The 26,875-nt window shown below is 51.5% G+C and overlaps 1 protein-coding gene across 1 annotated transcript; it reads left to right on the top strand.

The window, feature by feature from the left end:
• The first annotated feature begins 4,901 nt into the window (after positions 1-4,901).
• On the top strand, positions 4,902-21,182 carry LOC119095275 (protein obstructor-E-like). Its single transcript, XM_037218134.1, has 7 exons — positions 4,902-5,002; positions 11,533-11,606; positions 12,050-12,182; positions 19,400-19,482; positions 19,524-19,602; positions 19,943-20,150; positions 20,649-21,182. The coding sequence occupies exons 1-7, from the start codon at positions 4,957-4,959 to the stop codon at positions 20,659-20,661; spliced, it is 636 nt and encodes a 211-aa protein (XP_037074029.1). The 5' UTR covers positions 4,902-4,956; the 3' UTR covers positions 20,662-21,182.
• The last annotated feature ends 5,693 nt before the right edge of the window (positions 21,183-26,875 follow it).

The raw sequence follows: 26,875 nt of genomic DNA, 5'->3' as shown, positions 1-26,875 counted from the left end.
TGCACCTTAACTGGGTCATAACATGATATCCCCTTGCCGCCTCTTCCGTTGCGGAGCTCTTGGCCCTGCCCCTGCTCCTGGCCAAGGGCGACGGCTGTGTGCCGCGGGAGCCGCCTGTCCGCCGGAGCCGGAGCCTCTGGCTCCGCCCCTGTGCCTGGCCAAGAGCGGCGGCTGTGTGTCGCGGAGCCGCCTGTCCGCCGGAGCCGGAACCTCTGGCTCCGCCCCTGCACCTGGCCAAGGATGACGGGTGTAGTCCATGGGAACCGCCTTCCCGCCGGAGCCGCTGGCTCCGCCCCTGCGCTGGCCAAGGGTGACGGGTGTGTTCCGTGGGAGCCGCCTGCCCGGTGACAGACAGTCTGATCGGTATCGAAGCTGTAAAGCCTTCAGCAGACGCCGACGACTCGTCGCGCTGGATCAGATTGTAGCGACTGTCTGTGTGCCCGCTTCAGCTGCTGGGGAGAGGCTGCTCGGAGGCGAAAACCGCTGGGGAGAGCCTGTTCGGAAGCACGCGGCCAGGGCTCTGGGGAGGCCTACTTGATGTTTCTAGCGGGACAAATAAAACAGTACTAATGGCTTTATTCCTCGTGGAATAACCGGAATAATTGGGAGATAGGTGCATTCATATTTTGGCTACGTTTTTTACTGAAACGAATATCAGCTTCCACCGCCGATATTCGCTTCGATAAAGATATCGATGGTCAAATAATGATATTCGTTTCGATAAAGTATGTAGCTGAAATACCAATGTATCTGTCTGTCCATTCTCCTGTTTGTTTTTTCTGTGAGGAATAAGGCTATTAGTACTGCCTTATTCGCATGTATAATGTTCCTCTCAAAAGCATTTATCAACTTACTTAATTCTAAGTGGGATGTCGTAAAATGAGTGGTGTTTTGCTTCTTTGCAGAGATAACTTGCTTGATAGGTTGAAGCATCTTTGATAAGTTCGGCCTGCTTCGAGTTTTTGATCGCCATATTAGTTAAGAAAATCATGGATGAATCGCGTTATTGCTAAATTAGCCCAAAAGTGCAACTCAACTTCCAATCCAGATCACCAATTCACTCGTTCTCCAGCTGAATCAAGATTACCCTACAAGGCCACTTTGCCCTCGCCCCTCGCTGCCCCAACCCGGGCCGTGTCTAACGCCAGGTGGACCGAAGTGGGGGAGGGAGATCACGAATGAATCAATGAATGGAGGGGCAACAGGTGAGCTCACGAGATCTATCAATCTGCCGCGAGATGCACACCTGGACGAATGACCGACCCGTGCCGACTGTAGGCACCTGGTGACGTCACAGTGACCTCGTGACGTCAGGCGCCTTGACCCGCGCGGGCGGGGCTGGCGGCTTCTCACGACTCGGTGGCGAAACTGGAAGGTATGCACTGGTCAGGCTTCCACGCTCGGGCGGGGTTACCGTCCGGCCGCCCTCGGCTTGACCGCCATAACGGGCTGGTTGGAAATGGCGCAGGAAACAGTCTGGCCGTCTGGGAATACGGTCAGCCGACGCAGCCTGCGACATGCGAAGGAATACCTCGATGTCTTCCCTAATGGATGTTGTGGAAGCATTGCTTTCCGCAGGGTCGGAAAAATAGCTGTTTTATGGGAATGGTTGAGGTCTTTCTGTGAAAGCGGAGCTATGACCCTAACTTGTTCAATAGAGCGATTATCCACATTGAAGGTTAAATGCGACCGCATTGCTGTTCTCGTAAAACTGATTTATGGGGTGAGATATGTTCGACATACTGTTGTCAGTACAAGGGTATTACAGATGACCCTGAGAATAGCCTGGTGTGAACAAAATAATGCTTCAGATTAAAGCTTTGGCCAACAGACATTGTGTACTGAAGTGGTCGTTCCACCATCCTTACCTGTTCTTACGTTAATAGCGCGTTGTTTAATTTTTTGAAATTTAATGAAGAATATGGTTAATAATTCGTTATGTTAATGATTCGCAAGTTCTTACGTCAATAATTCATAAAGTAAGTGATTAAATGACACTTAGTAGCTTTGAATCCGCTGTAAATTACATGTAACTCATTTTACTGAAAGCACGGATTCCATTCCCTTTGGAAAAACTGTACACTCCCTTGAGTGTATCACTTTTTTTACTTTGTACAACAAATGGAGTTCTTATTTTCTGGAAGAGTAAACACCTAACGGCCATGTAACCAAATGCAATACAAAATGTCATGCACAATAGACACGAAGCTCATGTAAACGTCAGCGCTTTCAGGCTGTGGAACAGGAGACAATCCCACGGCGTAGAGCTGCCACTTCTTGATAGAGCTGCCACTTCTTGATAAAAATCCTGCCCGCCCGGCGAGAAAATGTTCCAGAAAAATATCTAAGCCCGCAAACCTAACTTTATTTGCTTCTTTTCTCATACTATACACGTTTCTATAGGCCCAATCCCATACATTATATATTAACATGACAAATGTTCAGCAACAACGAATAGCCGGAAAAGCATACTCATTTAATAACGTACACAAAATTTATTCACACAAAAAAAATGTATTCAATGGGCTCAGTCAGCCTCTGGCCTAGCCAAAAGCTACATATTTGTCAAAAAAGAAATGTATGGAATGTGCCTAGCCAGTCTTTTGCTTACACGCCAAGCTACACTCTACCCTACAAATATTTTTTTATGAGCTGAGCCAAAATATGGGGTGCACACAACACTAAACTGCCAGATGTATATGACTATTGTCCATCACGCAATATGTAGATATGAACCTGGGTAACCATACCAGCTTGCTACGGAGAATGGCAATGCAGGCTAAAAGCTGTTGCCCGAGGTAACATACCTCACTGAACTTTGTAGAGCCTGCATATTCTTTAGTCAATGCGAGGTCGGTTTCTTACCTTCACGAACTTGAGAGTCACATCCGGGGGTGACAGAGCAATCATTTTCGGTGTAAGGTCGGTAGGAATGCTAGGTTCAGCTGGCGTACGCTATCCGGAGCGAGGAAGGGGACAATTTTTGCGCTGTGTTATGCTTATAAGCTCGATTTTGTCCAGCGTTTGAGATACCGGTAAACAAAAATGGAGGCGGCATATTGGTTTACCTCTTCACTACATCCATTGCGCACCGTTGGAAAAATGCTTGTTTCATGTATTACGTACGCCAGAATGCCTCCACGCTGTCACTCCTGAGAGCAGAATAGAAGCTAAAGAACTTCATGTTCTTTAGCTTAGTCCTTGTCATGAGAGGGAATTGCCCGTGGTGGGCTTAAGATTGCGACTTTTTTCATATTGCTTTTAAGCAGATGGCGGTAGGTTGACATGCTCGAATTATGACGAAAGCTTCCAGTAAACCAAGTACGAAAAATGTTTTGTAATAGGTGTAAGAATGAAACACAAACATCAAATGCAACAGCACAAAGGTACCAACGATGATGACGCATGAAAAACAAAAGTAAAAGAGCAAAAGTAAAGAGCATTATGCTGGTGCGCGTTCATTACCTCAAACAAACTGGAGAGGTTGAAGGCTTCAGGCTCATTTCAGGGCGTGGTGGTAGACGAAGATTGACACCCTGATCTGAATACCCAGTTGTATATTATGGTATATTATGGTAGGTATATTACCCAGGTATATTATGTCTAGGTTTTGGGAGAGACATTATTAAGTCGCTGAATATGACGCATGAGAAAATATAGCTAGAACAAATGTTGAATGCCGCCGGTTTAAGAAGGCTGCATAGCGTCTTAACTTCAACCCAGAACGTTTAATCAGAACACATGTTTGGTCATTACCAACTCAGACATGCTATGTTCGATCAAGTGCCTACTCACTAGTGCTTGCTGTCAGTCAGTCATCATGCTTGTCATCATGTTCAATCAGTCACTTATGTCATTCATCACGTTTTTATGTGCATGGTCAAAATCATGCTTGTCATTGAGAGTGCATACCATGCTAAGCTGAGATAAGCATGCTAACAATTTTGACACCACTGTGCACTTTTTTGGCGGCGCCTTGCGGGCCTGCGGGATTAAAAGTGGCAGCTCTAACTGTCCAACTGGCAGTGGCAGTCGACAGAACATTGCAATGTACGCGTTCATCATCCTTGCATTGGTTACCTCAATGTAGGCAGTGACAATTAAAGACCACAACAAAGTCATTCATGGCAGCAGAATACAACGGTTTGGTTGCAGCGGGCAGAGGTAGCGCCACCAGGGGGCGAGGCGGGTGGGGGAGGGGGGGGGGGGGGGGCGGAGCAGGCGTCTGTTTGTTATTTGCCAAGGAGTGTATCTTTCTTTCGCCCGTTGCAATTTTAGAAGGTTCAACTACGTCGACCAGAGGCGCCGAGTGATTTAAACAATACATTCTGCCTAATCCAAAGTACGCCACTGAAAGCGACGACTTTATATTCCAGGCGACAATATTTTCCCATAGGAGATTCTAGAAGGCCCATACCACAGGTTATTAGGCTATAAACCGGCAGGAGGCCTCAACGATTCAAAGGAGGCCCCATGCGACTCACAGGAGGCCCCATGAAAACGCAACAAGACCATCCAGCTCAATACGAAGTCTCGTTTGGAGAGACTGGGGGCCCCACCAGACAAACAAGAGGTTTGACCAAGTATATACCCAACTTAAAGGCCCTTCTTAAAAGTGGGCAAAATCAGAGCATTTTCGTTGAGAGGGATTGGGGTGGACGGCCAGATCTGCTTGGGACCACATACCTGCTCGCCCCTGTTGGAAAAAACTCGGCGACGCCTGGGCGCGGCCACGGGCTCGGCGCTGCCACGGGCGGCGACGGGAGGCCCTCTCCATGGTCCCGGTGCACTCCCCGCCCTCTCCAGCGTGCGATCCCGGCCGCCACGTGACCCCGATACCTGGCCGCGACGGCGGTCACGTGGTGGCCGCGGGCGGCCGGCGGAGGCGCGCCCTTGGAGGCTGCCGCTGCCAGAGCCGGGCGCCAGTCTCCTCCCTGCGCTCAACTCCGCCGCACCATGGCTCTCCGACTGGTGATCGTGCTTCCCGCCCTGCTGGCCTCTGGTGAGTCCGGGCTCGCGCGGCCCCGCCGCCGAGGCGGCGCAGAGGAACCGTCCGCTCGGCTCAGGGCGGTCGAAGACGGACCGGCGCGATATTGCGCGCCTGCGTGGGTTTGAGTTGGTGCTGCTCACGCGAGCTGATGGCCCAGGGACCCATCTGATGGGAAATTGTCGTCGTCGACGATGGCAAGTGCTGAAGTGGGAGCTCATCGCCATCCGGTAACGTGGAGCGGCTCCCGTGTTGACCGAAAATAGTCGTGAATTTTATATTTTCTCTTTATCAATAGCATTGAGCGACTGTCTGATTCCCCGCACGTAGAGTAAAGCAAGGGATCACCCATGATGTACCCTGGAAGGTCGCGTGGGGCACACATCCACACCTCATTAACCACCCACCGCCCATCCCCCGACCATCGCGGCCGGCCCCGAGGCTCTCCATGGCACCGTCTCCCCTGCATCCTCAGCTCGCAAGCCGTCCCGTCTCGGGCCAACGAGCCCGCTCGCCCCCGTCCCCAGCGCTGTCGCAATCCCCACCACCGCACCGGGCGCCCGTCACGCGGCCGCGCGCGCTCGTGCGAGACCCGGCCCGCGGCCGACTCCCGCGGTGGTTCTGCCTTTCGCGCGTCAATCTCCCCGGCGTGCTGGGGAGATCCGGCGGTGCGGCAGCGCTGCCGAATAGCTGCCGCTGAGGTGATCCGGCGGTGCTGCGGTGCTGCCGGCCAGCTGCATGGCAAGCTATGCCGTGCTGCAGGGTGGCATGAATCAGAGCAGATGGGGCGTGTTGAGTCATACTTCCATGTATTAATGGAAATGTGCTTAATTTTGGGAATTCAGTTGTATACCCGATATGTCAGGAAATTAAAGACATTGATTGAAAATTAAGAGAGTTGAACAAAGGGATGGCAGTACTAAGAACTTTGTCGAATTTCGTTTCTAGAAGGCATAGAAACTTGAGTAAAACACAACTTTTTGGCCCAATGAAGCTGAAAACCTCAGGCATCTCAAATTTGGTCACTTTTACCTTGTCATTGTTCGTAGCGCTGTAAACAAGAGCACTGCCATAAAATAATGGCCAGTACCGCGCCCATAAAGCACAAGGGCATTAGGGGCCCGCCCTCTCCCTGCTTATGTAATTTTCGACATGCATCAAGATACATGCAAGCGAATGTGGATGCTCCAATGGCCGTGTTCGTCACATACAAATAAAAACACTGAAAACAATAGAAGTTACCTCACGTCGTGCTAGGAAGTCACCAACTGTGGCATGCTATAACATTTTTCGGTAAAATTTTTGAGCCCTGCCTACTGGTTTGGAGGCATATATTTGCTTGGGATATATTTTTTGGTTTGATGCCCCTCACGCAATTTTTTAGTGTATGATGCGGCTGACTACGGTTTACTTTCTAGTACATGTGCTTGTGAATATCTGTTCCGCGCGTCAATTTCATTTTTTAAATTAAAGGCTCCAGTATTGCATTCTCCGCCTCTTGGTGGCTCCCCATCCCACATTTTATCCTCCCGGATCTGCAACCACCACTTGAGGCACAATTGCCACTAGCGACTCCAAGGAATGCAAGCCGTGTAAGCAACGGCGGAGACCTGTTGCAACAGAGCGCCGGCTGCCAATCTCGCTGTACATTGAGCGTCCTATGGCCGCGGCCTCCGGTTTGTGGGATTGCTGCAGCTAATCCGTCGCAGAGGTGTGCCTAATTCGTACGGTAACGTACAGCGGCGGCCGCACGCTTGCTGCCACCATGGGGCGGCCCAGTGGAAGCTGAGCGCTGTGCGTACACATTTCTGCTAGTAAGTTGGTTAGTTACTTGGCTTTTAGAGTTTGCTGGTCAGTTATTAGGTTTTGAGAGCTGCTTGGCTATATGCGCCCACTTTTCTACAATGTTTTAGATTTGAATGCGCAACTTGCGATGAGTTTTAACTTTTACTTTTGTTTTATAAAGATGCCTGTTGGTAGGAACGCGGGTCGAAGGAGCAAGCTTTTCATGAATACAACGAAATAGGATGCAGTTTCCCTCAATAGCGCAAACGTTCCACCCATGCTGGAGCGTTTCTTCGAGCTGTTCGAGTGGCAATTTGGCTGATTGGATCATGCAGAGATCTGGTATTTGTGATATGATCTACTTTCGCATATCTCCGTCTAACGTCGTTGAACATTTTGTAATAAACGCTCAACAAAGTGACGTTTGCGCGTAGCAAACCTGCAATCAAGCAATCGTCCTCAACCGTTAGAAGTGTAGGCCCGCACCCTGCTAGGCAATTTGCCGCGCTTGCTTGACAGTTCCATCTTGCGCACTCGTCGGATTTTATGGTTCCGTTTACCAGTACAGCGTACTTACCCTGGTGGGCTGCATACAAAACGAGCCGTCTGGTCCCAGTGCTGCCTTATCATGACAGTGACCGATTGTGTTTGTAGCCAAGACATACGGTCCCAACATTATCACGCTAGCCATCTCATCACCCCATCAGTAGTATAGCCGTAGTGTTTCCCCGGGCGGTAGCCTTCCTTGACGCCTGTGTTCACTGGCACGTTCATGGACGCCAGACACTGTGAATATTGAGCGCGCCGAAAGCTCGTGGGGCACAGCTGCGAAGGGCGGCCGCCGGCCCCGTGCCAGCACAGCCTTGAACTGCTCGTGTTGAGCGGCGAGCACGGGGCAGCAGTACGGCGGGCATATCTGAGGGCGCTCCCCCCCTCCACATACGGCAGCACCCTCAGGTATGTAACGCCTCCCCCAGCCCTATCTCGTGATATGCAGCACCTCCCCATCCGTTCCCGTAGGCCCAGCCCTGAGGGAACTTGTACCGTTCTCTAAAGTTGGACTCCCCTAGGTTTCGACGCTGGATCCGCCTCTGCAAGTTAATCTCCCCTAAGTTCTGACCCTGGATCCGCCTCTGCAGGTGCCTGTCCCGATTCCCAATCGCACGTTGCGAGTGGCTCTTAGGGTCGTCGCGCACCTCGTGGGGGGAAGGGGAGGGGGCGATGGACGCTGACTCGAGCTGGCCCGGCGGCTTAACGGATCTCTGCTGGCTCTGCGAAGGGATCAAAAAGTCCTAAGATGACATCGAAGAGCGCAGCGCGGTATCTAGCGCTGCACAGCAATCATATGTCTAGATAAAGTCGTTGGGGAGGAACGCTCACGTTCTTGCCACAGCTCCTCTCGGTCTGCGTTCAATGAGGGGAAACTGGGTCGCAGCATTTATCGGTCTACCGCACACAGCGCAGCCTTTCATTCCGCTCTCCTTTCTCTCCTGCGCTGCCACGGCGGCCGGGTCAGTGACACAGACACCTCCAAGACGGCGGAGAGGAGGAGACGCAAACGGATTTTGATCCATTGCTACGTGCTTGTGCTAAGTTGGACTACTGGGAAATTGTCCGTCGTGGGGGACCCGATGCTCGCCTGCAATCCAATGGCACATTGCTCTACACGATATCCTAAAAGATTGAATATCGGAGGAGGTGAGCCTACGAAGTATTGAAGGAACCGTGCTCCGTGCCTGGGAGAACGAGCGAGGCGAAAAAACTGGGAGCAAGATGAGCGCGAGCGGTTCCGTTTTCCACCCCGCCGCGCACCTTGCTTCCACCAAAGCAGGCAGAGCTGTACCCCTCCCCGTGCTACGAGCGGCGTCGGGCGGGGTCGGGCCGAGCCCGTTAGAAGTTGAAAGTGGCGGCGCCAGGCGACGCCCGCGGACGGCGCGGGCGCTCTCCAAAGTCATCGCGACCCTTGAGGACCCACGGCAGGCCAGCGCGGCGGCCGCCACCGCCACCGCCACCGACCGCCACCGCATATGGGGCGGCCACGGCTGGCAGGGACGGGGCGGATGTGAGGACCTGTGAGGGTGGGGCGTCTCGGCCACGGCCGTTGGCGGATGCGGTAGCAGTAGGGAAGAGGGACAATTTGGTTAGTGTTTTACGGAATGGTTGGGGCGAGGCGTCGGCGCACGGATGGAATACTGTTCGGGACTAGCGGTCATAGTCTCGCGTGTTAGTAGGTACCCAACGGTTTCCAACCAGTCACTCTCCGGCCGTTGTCAGGTCCCAGTGAGTCCCGAAAACGGCGGATTGTGCTTGGCGGGTCAGTCACACACAACGGTCACAGCCGAAATCGTCTACTTGGCATTGCTGGGATTCGAACCGAGGTCTTCTGAACATGAGTCTAGCCCTTACCACTGGATCTCCTTGCGGTTATCTCAGTGGTCAAGCGCTGGACTGCTAATTAGAACGCCCGGTTCGAATCACAACAAATGCCCATGACAAAATTTGGGTTGTAACGCCTGCATGGGTAAGGGCCAAGCGCCGTTCAGTCCTTTTCGCGGCTCAATAATCCTGACAACGGTCGGAGAAATAACCTGCCCGAAACGTTGTGTCCATGTGAGCAACATCAGACGACGACGGTAGTCCGAACAAACATCCAACATTCCATCCAGCTGACAATCGGGGCAACGGGAGACCGCCGCGATATGGAATGGAGAGAAGGCGTGGAACTGACTGAGACAATGCACACGATGGTGGAAAAGAAGCCGATATAGCACAGGTCCAAGTTGGGTGATGGGAATGAAACGATATGGGTGACAGAAAACGATATGATTAGAGAGCATTCCGCATAATTCTGTGCCTGTATGTCTGAACCACACAGTGACGGGCCTAGGGTAAAGTTGAACTTCATGTCTTATTCTTATTGTATTAAGACGTCATATCCAGCCGCCATGTCGACCAACCGACAAACAGCACGCAAAAACTCCACCTTGAACGGCCATCGCTGGTTAATTCGTCGGGATGGCCTCGATGTCGTCAGTATCGTGCCATCAGTGTGACAGACCCGATGTTTGAACGACGTCTTCTGTTGTTATCACAATTGTTTTATGCTGAAGTTAAGACGAGAAGATGTCCCTTAGATATTCCTGTTCTCTGATTATTGATGTCTGAAGTCTTAACGATGTCAGCTGATGAACAATTTAATACTGCAGCGTGAGGCGCCGATGTAAACCATGACCAGGCCCGATCCTTAACCCATACAGTTGCACGCTTACAACACTGCAGTGCTGAGAGGAGCTTTTGGCTTACGTTTTGGGCTTTGGACTGCATCAGGGAACCAGCAGTGTTGGAAAGTGTCTCAACATGTTGTTTCATACCAGGACTGGACGTGCTGTAAACTCATATACAAAGCTTTGCTTATCCCACCCCAAGACGGTGGAAGAAACTAATAAATCACGCCGGTAGACGTTTACATTCCAGATCGTTTGGGTGGTCGGATTTTCATTGCAACACGCCCACAAGGCAGACAGCTTACACTTGCCCGAAACTGTGCCAATTGCCGTGTTAAGCTTGCATGACTGTGTGGGCTGCTCAGTGATTGTTGCTAATCACAGCCTACATAGGAGATAGCTGCAAATTTTATTCCGTGGCTGCATGCTCATTAATGACCTGAGAAACCGTGCAATGCGAGCCGTTATTGAGTTGTAAGGAAGGACAGTTCGTCTCCAAGCTAACGAAAACAGACCGCGTCTCTGGGTTGACAAATCAGATCAAAAGCAACATTTAGCCTGGCCTGTGTCTATAACCAAATTTCCGGCTCAAAATTCACACGCCGCCAGTTTCGGTTGTAATGAACCGCTTCGTAGACATCGTGAACAAGCGTGCGCAGAATCGCAAGGTGCCGCTTCTATTCAGCAATATCCGCCACTGTCTTTGTTCCGCACATACTGCAGCATAATGTTGCGGACGCTGGAACGATGCTCTGACCACACAACCTCTCTTGCTCATGTTTCATTCATCTGGCCGCAGGGCCTTGATCGGGCCGATGTCTGGCACTGTTGAACCGGCCGGCATTCAAGCCGCGCCTCATGAGAACGTGCAGAGCCGTGTCGCCACCGGTGGCCATGGCAGAGTAACGCTGACACTCGGACTCTCCTGCATAGAGGCTGCCGTGCCCAGCTCCAGCCGGGGGTCATCACAGAATAACGTTACCGAAACAACAGTTACTCGCTTTAGCAACGGTCAACCCACTCTGAATAACGGGCGTGATATCGACTACGTGACGTCTTAAAAAGGGTGCAAAATGTTTGTACACCACATGCACACCATAATTATTGCATGCATAATAGCCTGCAGATCATGTGCCTCAACGGTTATACAAGTACGGGGATCAGGCATCGGGATGAGCTTGTGTCGTCTTGCTGCCTGGAATCCGCTCATGCAGAGGCATTGATCGGGATACCAAGGGCGGTGTTTGCTCCCCTGCACTGTGGTGCCTCACGGCTCAGTCCGTGTTGTCAGACGGCTCAGCTCTTGTTGCCACATGGCTCAGCCCGTGTTGCCACACGGCTCAGCCGTGTTGCCACATGGCTCAGCCCGTGTTGCCAGACGGCTCAGCCAGCGTTGTCAGACGGCTCAGCCCGTGTTGCCAGACGGCTCAGCCAGCGTTGCCAGACGGCTCAGCTTGCCCCTTGAATGGGGCCGTGCCCTCCTTTCATCAGCCAAGGCCAGGAAGTCTCTGACCCACCATCTGTCCTTGTCTCCAGCTGCCGGCCAGATCACCAGCTGCGAGTACTCAGAGGGTCTGCAGACCTACCCGGATCCGTACAGCTGCGACAGCGTGAGTGACCCTCGGCGTCAGCCGGTGCATGACCGACGGGAAGCTATCTCTCTGGCATATTGCCTCTCTGGCATCGCTGACGGGGCCAGATTCCTTTATTTGCGGCTGAGGAAATGACTGGATTGATCGCAGCCGTAATCGGCTCGCTTTTCCGAGGCATCAGTCTCGGCCCCCTGGAACGAGAATGCATGAAACTTGGAGTGTTTTGCATCATGGTTGGCTTTAGCTCGTGGAGATGAATTGTATAAATACTTGCATTTCGAGTATCTGCGCGCTGATGTGATACGTGGAGACGGCAGAGATTTCCCTGTGTCTCAGAGATCGCAGGGCTGTCCGATGTATCAGAGGCCGCAGGCCTGTCCTATCTCTCAGAGACCACAGGGCTGCTCCGATGTCTCAGAGGCTGCGCGACCGTCCTGACCGCCGTGGCGGGCTCGTTTCAGTACTTCAAGTGCGCCAACGGCACGCTCACCCAGGAACGCTGCGAGAACGGTCTGCTCTTCTCGGGAATCGGCGCCGTTCACGACAACTGCGACTACTTCTGGCGGGTCGAGTGCGGAGATCGGCCGTTCGAACGTGAGTACGCCTCCTGCTACGGAGATAATCGCAGGATTACGGCTTGCACTATACATTTTAAGAGGAGTCGAGGAGTAACGCTCCCTTTTGCGCAACTCAGGCGTATGAAGCCGGAGCTGCTTGTAACGTGTTTTGTCCTGACGGGGACGCTGTTAGGATTTTCTTAAGGGCGGTGTGGGGTGGGGGCGGAGTTCGATGGTTATGCACCACGCCCATTTTGGGCTTTTGGTCGAGTCTATGGTAAAATACCTGACGTAAGGTGACCCAGGCTCCCTCGGGGCTGTACCCCTATGCACACCATGCACTGGTGCAAGGAGCATGATGTTTGTGCAAGAAACATTAACTCACTATGATACTCTATAAGTTTCTTTTCCCCCTAGGACATGAAAGGGACGTCTCCAATGTGCTGCTGATATATCCCAAGTCATGTATTGTCTATGTATACTTATATCCCGTGCGTAGCAATGCATGAATGTTGAAATGCTTGTTGATACAACCAATAAGTATTTAATCGGGCCAGACCCCTTTTTAACCTTAAGCGCACAACAGTGGATGGCGTCATTATTAATCAAACGCGTTCGAGAAAAATAGATTACAAAAACAGCAAATCCTTAACGTTGTTTACGTACTGCGCACATAAACTCACAGGATGCAGCTACCAAAATATGACTTCATGTAGTTTGATATATTTGATGACTTGCTAGTATTTGCACTTCATCCCTATGCATTTATCCTCATGATGCAAAAGCAATGGATTAAATCGTTGCTTCTTTGCGAGGGTTATTCGAAACTTTTTTGTACAACTGCATTTTTCTCTCATATATTTAAACTGGCACTAGGCTAATGCATGCACGCACACCTCATGTATTCACTGACATGCCTTTAAACTTTCATCGGTTAAATACATTCCACAGTTTGACATATTCAGATGCGACACGATATAAATCCTGCCACTTTGCAGGAATGTCGCCAAAGTGTAAACGTGCTGAACGATGTGCCCATTGCTCACAACTTTGATTTATAACGCATCTTATAAGACGAAAACCAGCCAACGGTAACTAGTCTTCAATGCCCACTGCAGCTGAACTTGAAAAATTTGCTTTTATCTTACAGTGAGAGGTCTTAAGATGATTGCTTTCGTATGGAACAAATGTGAATGATAAGCAGATTTTATAACACCTTGATACTTGGGGAGCTCTTTCAAGAAATGAATGGCTGTGTATAGTGCCTTATGCATTTGTGTGAAACTCTGATTTGGGCTGGGTAGGGCAGGTGTAATTTTAAACGCATGTGAGTGAATACGTTGTATATGTGTGCCTTGCATTAGGTCACAGGAGGTCTGAGTGCATTCTGATCAAACGCAAGAGCCGGGAAAATTCTTGAGAGGTTTAATAAAGAATGTTATTTTATTCAAAGAAGTGTCATACCATGAAAATTGTCTAAATGCACAATTTAAATTAGCTGTGATCGCTTGCTGCGCGCATATCGAGGTGTTTTAACGTACATGCGTTTTAGAGGGAAAGAGAGAGAGAGAGAGAGAGAGAGAGAGAGAGAGAGAGAGAGAGAGAGAGAGAGAGAGGAGAGAGAGAGAGAGAGAGAGAGAGGAGAGAGAGATGAGAGAGAGAGAGAGAGAGAGGAGAGAGGAGAGATAGAGAGAGAATGAGAGAGAGAGAGACGAGAGAGATGAGAGAGAGGAGAGAGAGAGAGATAGAGAGAGAGAGGAGATTGAGAGAGAGAAGAGAGAGGAGAGAGAGAGGCTGTTCCTAAATTACGTCGTTATTCAATGTTGTCTGTTACGCCTTTGCCAAAGGAACTGAGCTGGTTGTTACGTCCTATCATTTTTGCGTTGACAAATTGCTGCGCATGTGTAGTTGGATTAAAACTTCTGTCGAAAGTTATTAGTATGTTTAAGGAGTGTTCTAAGGTACACATTACATTAAGTACGCATAAGGTCATCTAAGGTACACGTAAGGTCATCACATCAAGCAGTAACCGATTAATCAAAGTCGCGAACGCTCGCTGTGTGAGACTCCTATCATGTGGGGGGGGGGGGGGGGCAGGAGAGGGGTTCAAATAAATGCTGTCCCATCGTCTCCACCGGTAACCTTCTTGAGGTATTCAAAAAACCTTTTATAACGTTTTGAATGGCAATGCACTCCCCTCTGGACATCGAATTGGCAAAATTCCGTGAATGAGGCATCACAAAATTGCCGTCTTTTACAGAGGATGTAGGTATTGTGATCAGAAATGAGATATCGTTACCCAAACATGGACATTATCATTTGCAGCTCGTGGATTACGCTAAATTTCGGCCAAGTATAGGTGCCGGAATCCTATTGTGCGAGAAACAATAAACTAACGCACACATACAATTCCAGGCTACGTAAGAACTGACTTAATGACTACTATGTATAATCCTGATGAGGAATGCGACATGAAGAAATATTCCTAACGGACAGCATAACATCAGACGAGCGTTCAGGCCGGCTTTTTTTGATCCCTCTAAATACTTGCGTGTTATACAACAGGTCCATGTGTAAGCCTGAAGCCTTGAACAGGCCTTTAAGTCCGAAGGCTGCAGGCATGAGACGAGAACAACCTCTCCGTTGTGCAAGACCTAGACAACGAGCTGCCGTGGACGGGTCAGCAGCATCCGACGTGAACAGGTTTGACGGCATAGCAGTCGCGCGATTCATTTGGGTCGTACGCCCTGCGATCCAAGGACAGTCTGCAGCTTCATCTCATAGCGAGCTAATGACGAGAAGCGATAACGTACAAGCTGTCCCACGTCGCCGAGCCGTAAGCCCGCGCTCTCGTCACATCCGCCATGCCGAGGCATGAGTGCTTCGTTTCAGTTCCACGAGTAAATAACGGATGTCATGTAGCGGTAAGCGGACTTGACATTCCAGCGCTGCACGCTCGAGCCGGCTCCGACCGCCTTGCTGGTCCCACCTCCCCGATGCCGCCGCTTCGGAAAAGTTGACCGCACGCCCGCGGGTGGGCCCCAGCCCTGCAGCACCGGCGCCGTCTCGTGCTTAGGCAGGGGACCCGTACTGGGGGCTGATCGTGCGGCGCCTGCGGCCGGACCGGCTTCGTGATTGGAGCACGAAAGCGAAATGGCCATCTCAAGCGCTGGGTCAATCGACTCACGCGCTGGCAACTTAATCAAGACGAACAGTGGCCCCCCGAGTCTCGGCCGCAGTCACAAACGGCCGCGCCGCCCGCCGTCAGTGGGCTGAGCCCGGCGTGGGGCCTGACTGACTGGCGGCGCCATGAGCCAGCCATGGCACGACCCGCAGTCGTGACGGTCTGGCTCCAGGACTAGTTGCCCGCTTTGTTGTGGTTTTTCCGCCGTGGTCGCCGCGATAGACTGCAAAGGTATTGCTCCGAGCGGTAACACCCGGTGTAATGAAGACAGGTGGAGCAGGCGAGGGCCGTAATATTCGACCTCTTTTCTTTTCATGCAACGCCACGAAATATGGGGTTAACAGCAATATTTACTATTTAGCATCAATAAAGCTCCTTGTGGCATGTGATGAGCCAGCTGATATCAGCGGTGAACGGTTTCAGCCATCATTTTATTACAATCATTACGTTGTTGACGTGAATTATCGCACTGTAGATGATGCCAAAGTGTCACACAACCGGAAACCTTTGCGAACTTATAGTATTGTGCCTGGTCAATGCCTTAGAAATTCGAACCTTCACACGATAGTTCAGCAGGCAGCCGTTCACTGACGCAGCGCCTCTGCGCTAATTTCACACATTTGCATCGTCTGGAAATTTGCCCCGCATGGGAGCATGGTTATTTGGCCGTGGTAATTTCAATGAATCCCGAATGGATCAACTTATAACGCTTTACGGCCTTAGTGAATCGAATGGAACCATCAAATCATTAAAAAACACACATGTTTTGAGGTGGATAGTGGTCACAACGATTTGACCTAAACGCATGTGTGTCTGCCATGGGTCGGTATCTTGCTGTTCGGGTCCAAGCGTCTTGTATTCGGGACTGGTTTCGACAAGGGTGGCATTGATCGCTTTCGACCGATTGTCTATCGCTCATGAGTCGGACATGAGTCATGAGTCATGAGTCGCTTCGTGGCATTCGAATGTGCATTCGCCTGCGTCGTTACCGTCGCTTGTGTCGACGTTGCCACGGATGGGGTCAGTGCGGACGAACCCAGTGACGTTTGGGAAGATTGACTTTCTTCACGGTTTGACGCTAACGGCGTCAAACCAGATCGAACTCTTTTAGCCGTAAATTTAACCACGGCGCCCCTTTCCGGAGGCGCCGTGGTTTTCCCTGTACACAACCAAAGCGCATTGCAGCGCTTGTGATCTTCCTTAACCCGCCTGCATAGCCGATGTGTACATAGAACGTTGCTTGGTTCGAGTCTAATGACATCTCCAGATTAGTAGGGGGTGTGGACGCTCCCCTTCGGTGCCAGAGATCAGTGGCTTACCCCGCCTCGCTGTTTGTGGGAAGAACGCGCACTGGTGCACTCTAGCTCTCAATAAACACTCTCAGACTTCGGAGGTCAAGGGGGCACAACGTTTCTGCGGACCGCGGCAAGATCAGAGGCTCGCACGTGATTACGCTGAGAAGCCGTGGCAAGAATCCAAAGTTGGAGCGCATATCTATTTCGAAACCATTTTGTCTAGCTAAACCATGAGCATAATTCCATCTACCCGAAAGCTACTGGGGCGCGGACCCACCAACCCCAGCTGGCGGTGGTTACGCCCATGGAACGCCCGCTGGCGGTGGTTACGCCCATTCCATCTACCCGAAAGCTACTGGGGCGCGGACCTACCAACCCCAGCTGGCGGTGGCTACGCCCATGGAGCTTCGGCTGGCTCCGTCCCTAGCTGGGTCCATGCCTTGTCTATGGCCGATCAAACGCCGCCTCATGGTATGGAATGCCGTCCGACGGGGGATCGGTGTGGAGCCGCCTCCTCCGACCCACCCCGGGACCTGCTCCCCGAGGAGGGGGGAGCGAGACGGCAGGCATGTGAAGAACGGGCGCAGGACAGGCAGGCCGACCTTCTGCTTCTGCTGGTAGGTCTTGCGATCGTGCCTGCCTGATCCTCAATAAACATTTGCCAGTAACAATTGGCCGCCACGGTGTTAGCTGTCAAACGCGCCCCCTTGCACTCCACTCTCCTCCACTCCACTCCACTCCACTCCACTCCGCTTCATTCCATTACATTCCAGTCCACTGCACTCCACTCCACTCCACTCCATCCCACCCATTCCATGCTCGCTAATGGTGTCGCTGTATGCTGCGCCTTTCACCCAATGTAGCTAATGCTAATGGTAGCTAATGCACATACAGCATGCCTTATGTTCTTGCTCTTGCATATGTAGGACAGCCAAAAAAGCAGACAGTAGAATTAATTACTTTTTGTTCGCGTTGCCTGCCAAGGACCCCTTTACTTTCCCTGGCCATGGACGGCCGAGGCCCGGGCCCGTGACTGTTTGTGACCCAGGGCCCCTGAGAGCCGCCGCTGGCCTGAGACCTCTGGGATCTTTTCCGTAACTAAAGACCCCTGAGAGCCGTTGCTTGAAAGAGAACCTTTGGGATTCCGCCCGTGTCCAAGGTCTCCCTTGCCACCCCATCTGTGACCAAAAGTCCCTGAGAGCTCGCCCGTGACCAAAAGCCCCTGAAACCCCACCCGTGACCAAGAGCTCCCGAGACCTCGCCGTGACGAAGAGCCCCTGAGGCCCCGCCCTTTGCCAGGAGCCCCTCAGACCGCGCTCGTAACCGCGGATCTCCGAGACCCCGTTCGTAACCGAGGACCGCCGGCCCGCTACCCCAGCAACGCACTGGACCGGGCGTGGCCCTTCCCATGGCCTTGAGGTCGAGACGGCCCGGCCCGGCCCCGCGGAGCGGAAATGTGCGGCACAAGCCTTGGCGGTCGACCTCGGGCCGGCCTCACCTGCGGCGGCCGCTGACGGAGCGGGGAGGGGCACGAAACCGGGCCGGCTCAAGGGGGGGGGGGGAGCGACGCCTGACCCGGATGGGTGGGCACTGGCGGACACCGGCTCTGGCACGGAGCTGGACGTGCTTGAGTCGCGACTCGTTTTCGGGAGGAAGCTGGTTGTCTCGGTCGTTACAGTGCTGCGGAGGGACAGACGGCGGGAGGCACGAGACATCGAGCGCTCTTCAAACATAATGTACGTACTGTGGACGTGCCCTTCCCAGCCGGTCTGCATCGGACCTGTACGATAAAGACAACCTGTGTTGATGCTATTAACTGCTCAGGTGTTTCGCGGCAGACGAATGGCGATGCACGAGCCCTGTTTTCGTGGCAGACGAAAGGCGATGCACGAGCCCTCCCAAATGACATGCGACCTGAGTCGTGTCGGAGACCAGGCAGCGAGTAACAAAGCGGGGCAAATGCGACGTGCGTGACACGAACGAGAGCACGACGGCGACCGTTCGCCGCTGTCGGCGGTTATAGGGCGGTGAGAGCGAGCCAAGGCTGCCCGGATGACCGGGCTCCCGAGCACCGAGACCGAGGTCACGGTGTCAGGCCGGTCATGATGGGGTAGACGGCGGAGAGGCCCCGGCGCTTTCGTTCGGGAGTAAAGATGGTGCTGCGTCGGCGTTTGTGTGTGGACAGGAGGGACGGCTTCCATGCCAGAAGCGGCAAAAAACTAAGTCTGGAGGGTTAGAGTGTTTGGAGAAGGTGATTATAAAAAGCATAGCTGTGTTTGGCAACAAAACGACAGGCTTCAAAAAATTGTTATTTACCCGCCAGTTCTCCTGGTGTGTTGGCGTTGTGTATACAGAATCGGCAGACTTACGTAGTTATAAATGAAAGGCGCGCAGATCAGCGGAGGGGAAGTACATTAGAATGAGGAGTGCTCCTCAGACCTGCCAAACAGAAGCCTGATTGCGGGCAACCCCCATGAAAAATGCTAAAAGCATGTGTTGCTCAATGCTCCTTGTGTTCTGATTTTACGACAGCTATATTTTTTAGTGGCTGTTTGCGGTCAGTGTTTGCATACAGATGCGTGCATGACAATGTTTATTTTTACATGATCGGTTTAAGACAGCAAACCATTTTCCAACGGTCCGCCATCCCGTCCGTTTCGTCGCAGGCAGCAGTCCTCAGAGAGGGGACTATACTATAATCAGTAAATATAATCAGTAATAAACTATAATCAGTCCTCAGACCAACCACGCTGAGCCTGCCACCCTCCGTTTCAGTGTCGGCCGCGCGCGACTGGCGCCTGCCCCTTACAGCTTCGGCCTGTTTCCGTCCGGCGACGGGTGCGCGACTACTTCGTCAAGTGCGCGTACGGCGACGGTGCAGCCGGAGCTGTGTCCCGAGGGGCTGGCCTACGACGAGGTCAGCCACTCATGCAACTGGCCCGACTTGCTGCCCGAGTGCTCCCCCGGAGATGCTGAACGTAGGTGGCAGCACGAGCTAGGCTGTTTGATATAGGTGGCAGCACAAAGACGGGCTTGCTGGCACCGGTACGCTGTTTTTATCTGACATTGTTCGGGGTTTTCATGCGGCAGCGGCAGCAGACCAATTTGCAGTGGTGGGAAAACCATTTCGAACTATAAAACTATGAATGCATTGGCAATTTTACGCTCCACTATATTGTGTCAGCGGAGCGATCACGCTGACCAATAACCACACCAGCTAGCGTTTGAACCACGTCGTAAAATGCACCGAGCCCGCCGCCACGCCGGCTGGGTCATGGAACTGTCCCGCGACTAAACCCCCCCCCCCACCCCGAACAGAGCTGGTGGGCTACTCCTGCCCCGACAAGATCCCAGCTGGCTCTGCGTCGCTGAGGTTCGGACCTTTCCCGCGCTTCGTCACCGGCCAATGCGACCGGCTGGTGACATGCGTCAACTACTTCCCACGTCTCACCGTCTGCCCCCTGGGCAAGGCCGTCGACGAGGCGTCGCTGACCTGCGTGGATGCCGAGCTGGTGCCCGGCTGCGGGTGAGAATGGGGAGAGGGCTGCGGGTGAGAAGAGAAGAGGGCTGCGGGTGAGAAGGGGAGGACCGCGGGTAAGACGGTGAGAGGGGGAGGGGAATGTTTTAGTGCGTCCGGTACTTTCCGAGATCACAGCGTTGGGATGTGAGACTTTTCCAGTGTTTGGAAATGAGTCTCGATTCTGAATGAGTCATGAATGCTGAACGAATGGGTCTCGGCGATTTCTCTTTGGACGCGAGCATCAGTTATGTGATGTTTTCAGTCAATATTTTCAATGTTTTGTGTACACCGTGTGTTTTTTTTCTGTAGGCGGTACTTGGTGAGCAAATTAGAAGACTATGAAAACATTCAGATCGAAATATTTGGCACCTCATCGTCTTAGAAAGTTGCTCTCTGGGTGCCGGCACGAACCAGGTACCTTGTTCAGCACACAACTAACCAAAGCTCTTTTAATGTGTCCGAAGTTATCAACACCCAGCGTTTAACATGCTCAATCGTTTTCAGGTACGCCAAGTAGAACACAAGGGAGTGATCACTTCTAGAAGCAGGACGATTGGGGGTTGGATCAGCAAACCGTCCGGAAACGGGACTCTGGGTGCTATCAACTTATAGCACTGGCCACATCCGACCGTGCCAGCTGTGTCCTGCGCTAGTTTCAACTCTGGTCCGGTGTTTTGACGTAAATACTCGTGCGTCCTGCGTTATTAAAATCCGCGATGTACAGCATGGCAGGTCTAGGTGGTGTCACCATTGATAGAAGCTCGTGACCATCAAAAACGCTGTCTGCCAGGTCAGGAGGACGGGATGCGTGCAGATGAATTCCACTCCTTCACAGGCCTTGCCGACTGCGGTCATTCTGGTGGTTCGACTGCTTCACCGCTCCAGCCTAATAGACCAATACATGTACATTATTGAAAACGGTGGAAGCACAGGTTTGGAGCTGTCTGTTTCTGTAAAGGAAAATGTTCTTGGTGACGATGGTTGGCTTTTAGGTGTACTCAAGTGATAATGAACTGGTGTAATACACGTTGGTATAAAACAAACGTCCTATTCAGAACGGAAATTTGAAAACGGCAAACTCAGCAAGCCTGCTTAGTACGGGCTGAACATTTTATCACGGAGTGACGGTGAAACAAGACTTGTCAATGCTCCAACAGTGAAGCAGAGCGTGTGATTTTGAAACACACCCTACGTGTTGCATACCGGCTGCATGTGAACAAGCCAACTTTTCATATTTGCTGTGCAAGCTCCACCGCACCCAGCAGGAATTAATGATTACAAACATACGGTTTCTCCTTTCTCCCTCCGCTTCTGGTGTCGCGACAGAACAAGCACGATTCGTATCGCGAACGAAACCAACTCATCTATATCGCAAGTCTGGTCCACCGCGCACTGCTGTACTTTATGAATCGCATTACAGGCGCGCCACTATTTGCTGATTGGGTCAGGCACGCGGAACATCACGCCGACTGTGCGCCTGAAATCAATGGTGCAGCCGTATAAAGGCTGCGATTAGGGGCCAGGCCGGCAGTCGCGCCCACCACCTTTCACGAGGAGGGGGTGAAACTGTCTGGCATCACCGCACGCTGTCATAGCATCAATCCAGAAGAAGTGCTTAAGTCCCAGGGCGCCGGCTTCACCTGCCTCTGGTTCCACATATCAAGAGGTGGGAGTTGCACGGGTGATCGTCTCACTATGCTCTCAGTTCCCTGCTTCTTCGATCGGTCCAGTCTGCTGGTGGTCCTCGCCTTCCTCTGGACGGTCGAGTCCTGCTCGCGGACAGCCTGGAGCAGGGGCCATCTCGGCCCGTCCGCGCTCATCAACATCACCGTGCCCCCGGGCGATGACGGCAACTGCGTCTGTTGCGCCCATTGCCACCAGGACCCAGCCTGCGCCAGCCTCAGCTTCAAGCCATCCACCAGAGAATGCCAGCTGTACGGCAGCGTGGCCAGCTATGCCACCCTGATGCCGACGCTGAATGAGGACTGGAGGTACTTGATCATGCCGCGGCGCTCGCAGCACGGGCAGTTTTGCCTGCGCGACTCGGACTGTCTGGAACATGGCGATGCCTGCCGAGGTCGCGTCTGCACCGACCTGGAGGCCGTCACCTGCCGTGTCATCTACGAGACGTTCGGCGCCGCTGGCAGGTTCGGGGAACTCATTTATTATGTGTTCGGCTGGCTCAACAACAAGTCACTGATAATGGCGTGCAGGATGTCCACCGACATGCCCGGCTTCACTCTTCTGCTTAGTAACCAGAGAACCTTCGTCTTCGACCGCCAAACCGTCTTCTCCTACAACACCGGGCAGAACCCCGACGTCTACGCGCAGTCCATATTGGGTCTGAGAGACAACATCCGGTTGTCTGGCGACGGTGCCGCCTACCAGCTCAAGATATTCTCTCTGAACCCAGAGTATTTCTGGTACTTGTACGAAGTCCCTCGCAGCGAGCCGGTGATGGCTGCAGAGCCACGTACTGGCGTTGCAAACATCACTCAGGGAGGTAATAGCTCCTTTTCCTTCACACGGTCCATGCCGTACATGCCAGCGACGGGACCGTCTATCATTACCATTAACGGGGACAGCGACGCTGCTAAAACGGGGGCTGTGGTGCGAGAGGATGGCGACATCTTCTGGCACGCAGATGTAACCGATTTGTCCATCTACATTCGGGAATAGTCAGGCAAGCCCCGCACAGCCCTGCGGACTGCCACCTCGCTCTGCTTCTCCTCTCGCCTACGCGTCTTCCGCGCGTGATCGACACGGCCCTGAAAAGCGCACGAGGAGGCCACTTTCAGTGGCCAGGGTGCAGCGGTTTGGCATCGCGCTCGCATGTCTCTGATTTCACCCGCGCAGCACGAGCAGTTCCGCCAACACTACTCTGCCTGTCTAAATCCAGTCAATGTCGAGGTCGAGCCAAGGTCAGTCAAGGTCCCGTCAAGGTCGCGTTTGCACTGACCTGCAGACAGTCACCCACCGCGTCATTTACGAGACCTTCACAAACCAAGCCATGTCTCGGATAGTCGGCGCCGACGACAGATACGCTGTCGCCATGGATCGTGCTTACGGCTGATACGACGGCCAGCCGCAAGCGTTACCCTGCTGGAGAGACGCCACCAAAACGGCCCGCACGCTGCTGCTTAGAAATGAATCACGTGGTCCTCGGCGTTCTTAGATTTCGAGGTGCCGTGAGACGAACCTGTCCTGGCCGAGCCCTCCCCCCCTCCCACAGGTGTGGTGGGGGGGGGGGCTGCTCACCCGCCGAGGCTTCCGCGAGCTTAAAACCAACGCCAATCCAACACCCGACGGTTTCAGATGGTTCGGGAAGCGGATGGCCCTGGTGTGTCAGGAGAAGCTAATCAAGCTGGGCGATGTAGTTCATCTATTTTTGCTCGAGTGGCCGATCACGCATGATGCATTTGCAGGTCATGCAGTAACAAACTGGCCGGATACCCGGCTCAAACCGACGTTGTCCAGATACAGCCTGCTGCGCTCGCTTCTCCAAGCTTTGCATAAAACGTGTGGGTTTTTGGTCAATTCGTAATTTTGTGCACCCATGATTCACAATGCAGGTATCGGTTTTCTGTACCAAATACATTTTATTTGGAAACCTGTGTTTTCTCAGAGCTTGCGCATGGGGACCGGTCACTACAGTTAGGAAATGAATGTATGTCTGGCACTTGCCATCATTCAACATAGCTGTCAGCTCCCAGCCTACAATGGTTTGTTTCAACTCAAAATATTATTCGCACCTGCCTACCCTGAATTGTTCTGCGTATACAGCCACATGTTCAACACTGATCAAATATATGCGGAAGCTCAATGCTGTACGCCTAGAATTACTGCTATAGATCTCATACGATGGTGTAGGCCTTCAACAGGTAGCAGTTCCTCAGGGTGCAGGCTTTCAATGGCATTGCAGTCAGCGAAACAGCTTCCATCAAAACGAAATTCTCATGAAAATGGATACAGTCTTGCATACTTGTTAGCTTTACGTCCGCCAACATGCTAGGTCGTTATGTCACAATTTTCATAGTCATCGGAACGACTAATGAACGTTGATCAGAGGCGTTGGTCGTGAGGCAGGTCAAGGCTAGCCGAAGCCGAGCGTCACTCTTGGACGTCTTGGACGTAAAGCCGTGCGGACTGCGGCTTTACCATTTATCTGCTGCTGACCACGCAAACATATCTTACTGAAAGCCACTAAGCAAACAAGTAAGGAATATCGGAATGAGATGCCAGCGATGGCGTAGTCGTCCTAGATTGGGTATTGGAGCACGAAATGCATCGGTGACTGCTGGTTATTTGCGAATGCCCCTCTGCCCTAACGCGGCGAAACGTCCACTCTTTAGCATATTCGACGACAAATCAAGGAGTGACAGTCACCAAAACAATAGATTACATGTGACTATTAAAACACGCTCAGGCGGGGGTTAATTTGACCTCCCCAAAGGTTTTTTTCGAAACGATTTCCAAACGGTTAGGCGTATGCACGTAAACTTTGTTTAGCTGTAGACAATTAAATATAGAATTGTTTGGTACCAAAAGTGTAGGTATGCCATATAAGGTCACTGGCCTCAGGCAGGTCGAAGTCTGGCCGTGGACATTCTTCAGCGAAGACATTCTTTAGGGAATCGTTCAATATGACGCAATAACGGAGTGTTGGACAAAGCCATATACCCCTGTGACAGTTTCGTAGGCAACGCAACAACTGAGTTAACAAATTTCGTTGGGGTAAGGTCAGGGGCGAAGGTCAGACACAGGTCAAAACCAACCTCTTTTATTACTTTAGAGCGTGCTGTATTGGATAGCTTCCGGTGCTTATTTTGAAGTTATTGATAACAGGAGCCGCATTACGCATGCTCCTTTTTAAGGGCAGAAAAGGTCACTAACTTAAAATAAATTGGGCCAATAGTTTTTTAGGAACATGCTGTCTAGCGTCTTCCTTAACGCTTATTCAAACACAAAAATCAAAGCAGTCTTGTATGATTTGGGGCACCATAACATTCAAAAGGACACAAAGGGCCACTGACCTTAAATTAGACCCTGCGATTTTTGCGTAAAGCAGGCATCCAGGTCCACGGTAGTTGAATAAGAGGGTCGGTGTGCACTTTGGACACCAATCTGAAGTTTGATCTTGTTTGACCTTATAGGTTATAACCTAGGAATCTATAGGTTATAACCTAGGAAGGTTATAACATATAGGTTATAACCTAGAAAGGTTATAACCTAGGAATCTTGAGTTGTGACACAGGTGAATTCGAGTGCAGGCCAAGCACCCTGCGAATTTGGTATCTGTAGTTCTCTTAGTTTCTCAGATCTCGGAGGGCCCCCCTACTTGAGCGAGAGGAATTCGACCGTCCACCCAGGCGCGTGTTAGAAGGTTTCTCTATGGTTGTTTTCATGCGTTCAGCCGTACAATCTTCCGAAAATACAAGCAACAGCTAAGGAGGGGCAGATAAAATATAAAGCAATGCCACCATGCGAAAGAGCTTCTGGTAACTTGCGACTCAGTGATGAGTAACTCCAGATGCACGCAGCCATGCATCACTAAACTTGCAATCATCCAATGCATCCTTACTCTGAGTATGCATAACATTGGTATGTATTATCGTTTATGTTATTATGGATCAATGTATTTGTGCCTTTTCCCGTTCATTTCAAAACGTTACCAGGTACTTAAGGTAACGTAACACCTTGTTACCTTCGGGCCACCAATGCTATTGAAAATACAAAAGCTCAAGAGCCATTTTGCATTTTCAGTAAAACTCTCCAGTCCTTGAATCTTCCTTTCAAGTTTGCACTGCAGGACCAGTTTTACCCTGAATTTACCAGCACCGAGAAAGATGTTTGACTCACTGGAAAATGTAAGTGTTGTACAACCTGAACACTTCTCGACTTCCTTTGGTCCCTGGGTCTCAAAGCACATTATTTCATATATATATATATATATATATATATATATATATATATATATATATATATACATAATTGTGTGTGTGTGTTGCGTGTGTGTGTGTGTGTGTGTGTGGTGTGTGTGTGTGTGTGTGTGTGTGTGTGTGTGTGTGTGTGTGTGTGTGTGTGTGTGTGTGTGTGTGTGTGTGTGTGTGTGTGTGTGTGTGTGTGTGTGTGTGTGTGTGTGTGTGTGTGTTGTGTGTGTGTGTGTGTGTTGTGTGTGTGTGTGTGTGTGTGTGTGTGTGTGTGTGTGTGTGTGTGTGTGTGTGTGTGTGTGTGTGTGTGTGTGTGTGTGTGTGTGTGTGTGTGTCTGTGTGTGTGTGTGTGTGTGTGTGTGTGTGTGTGTGTGTGTGTGTGTGTGTGTGTGTGTGTGTGTGTGTGTGTGTGTGTGTGTGTGTGTGTGTGTGTGTGTGTGTGTGTGCCAGGAGAAAAGGAATATAACTGATTTTAAATGTTTTAATGGTGTGAGTGCCTTCAGCGCCAACCGCTCGTTAACCTCTGACGACCAGGGGTGTTGATTTGCATGCTTTTTTGAGTGCCCTGTCCGCTGCCCGTTGCTGACTTGGGTTTCCCACTGCTGTTTTGGGCCGTACAGTGGTGTGGCTGACGTATTACAAAAATTAGTCAAATATCAAACAAAGATTACGTGATTTGGGCATCATTGGATGACCATGACTATGCCACTATTTGTGAATGTAGGGGGACAATGTAAGCAAGATGCAGAGATAAACAAAATGAATTACTGTCAGCCAAACGTAAGTTCGATAACTCTGTTG

Source organism: Pollicipes pollicipes, unplaced genomic scaffold (assembly GCF_011947565.3).
Source record: "Pollicipes pollicipes isolate AB1234 unplaced genomic scaffold, Ppol_2.1 Scaffold_4219;HRSCAF=4965_pilon_pilon_pilon, whole genome shotgun sequence".
Taxonomy (NCBI): Eukaryota; Metazoa; Arthropoda; class Thecostraca; order Pollicipedomorpha; family Pollicipedidae; genus Pollicipes; species Pollicipes pollicipes.
Note: the sequence above shows the minus strand (reverse complement) of the source record. Positions and strands in the feature narration are given on the sequence as shown.

Coding starts and splice junctions, on each gene's coding strand:
- LOC119095275 (XM_037218134.1), top strand. CDS start 4,957: ATGGCTCTCCGACTGGTGATCGTGCTTCCCGCCCTGCTGGCCTCTG. Junction 12,183..19,399: donor CGGAGATCGGCCGTTCGAAC/GTGAGTACGCCT, acceptor CCTCCGTTTCAG/TGTCGGCCGCGCGCGACTGG. Junction 19,603..19,942: donor CTCCCCCGGAGATGCTGAAC/GTAGGTGGCAGC, acceptor CACCCCGAACAG/AGCTGGTGGGCTACTCCTGC.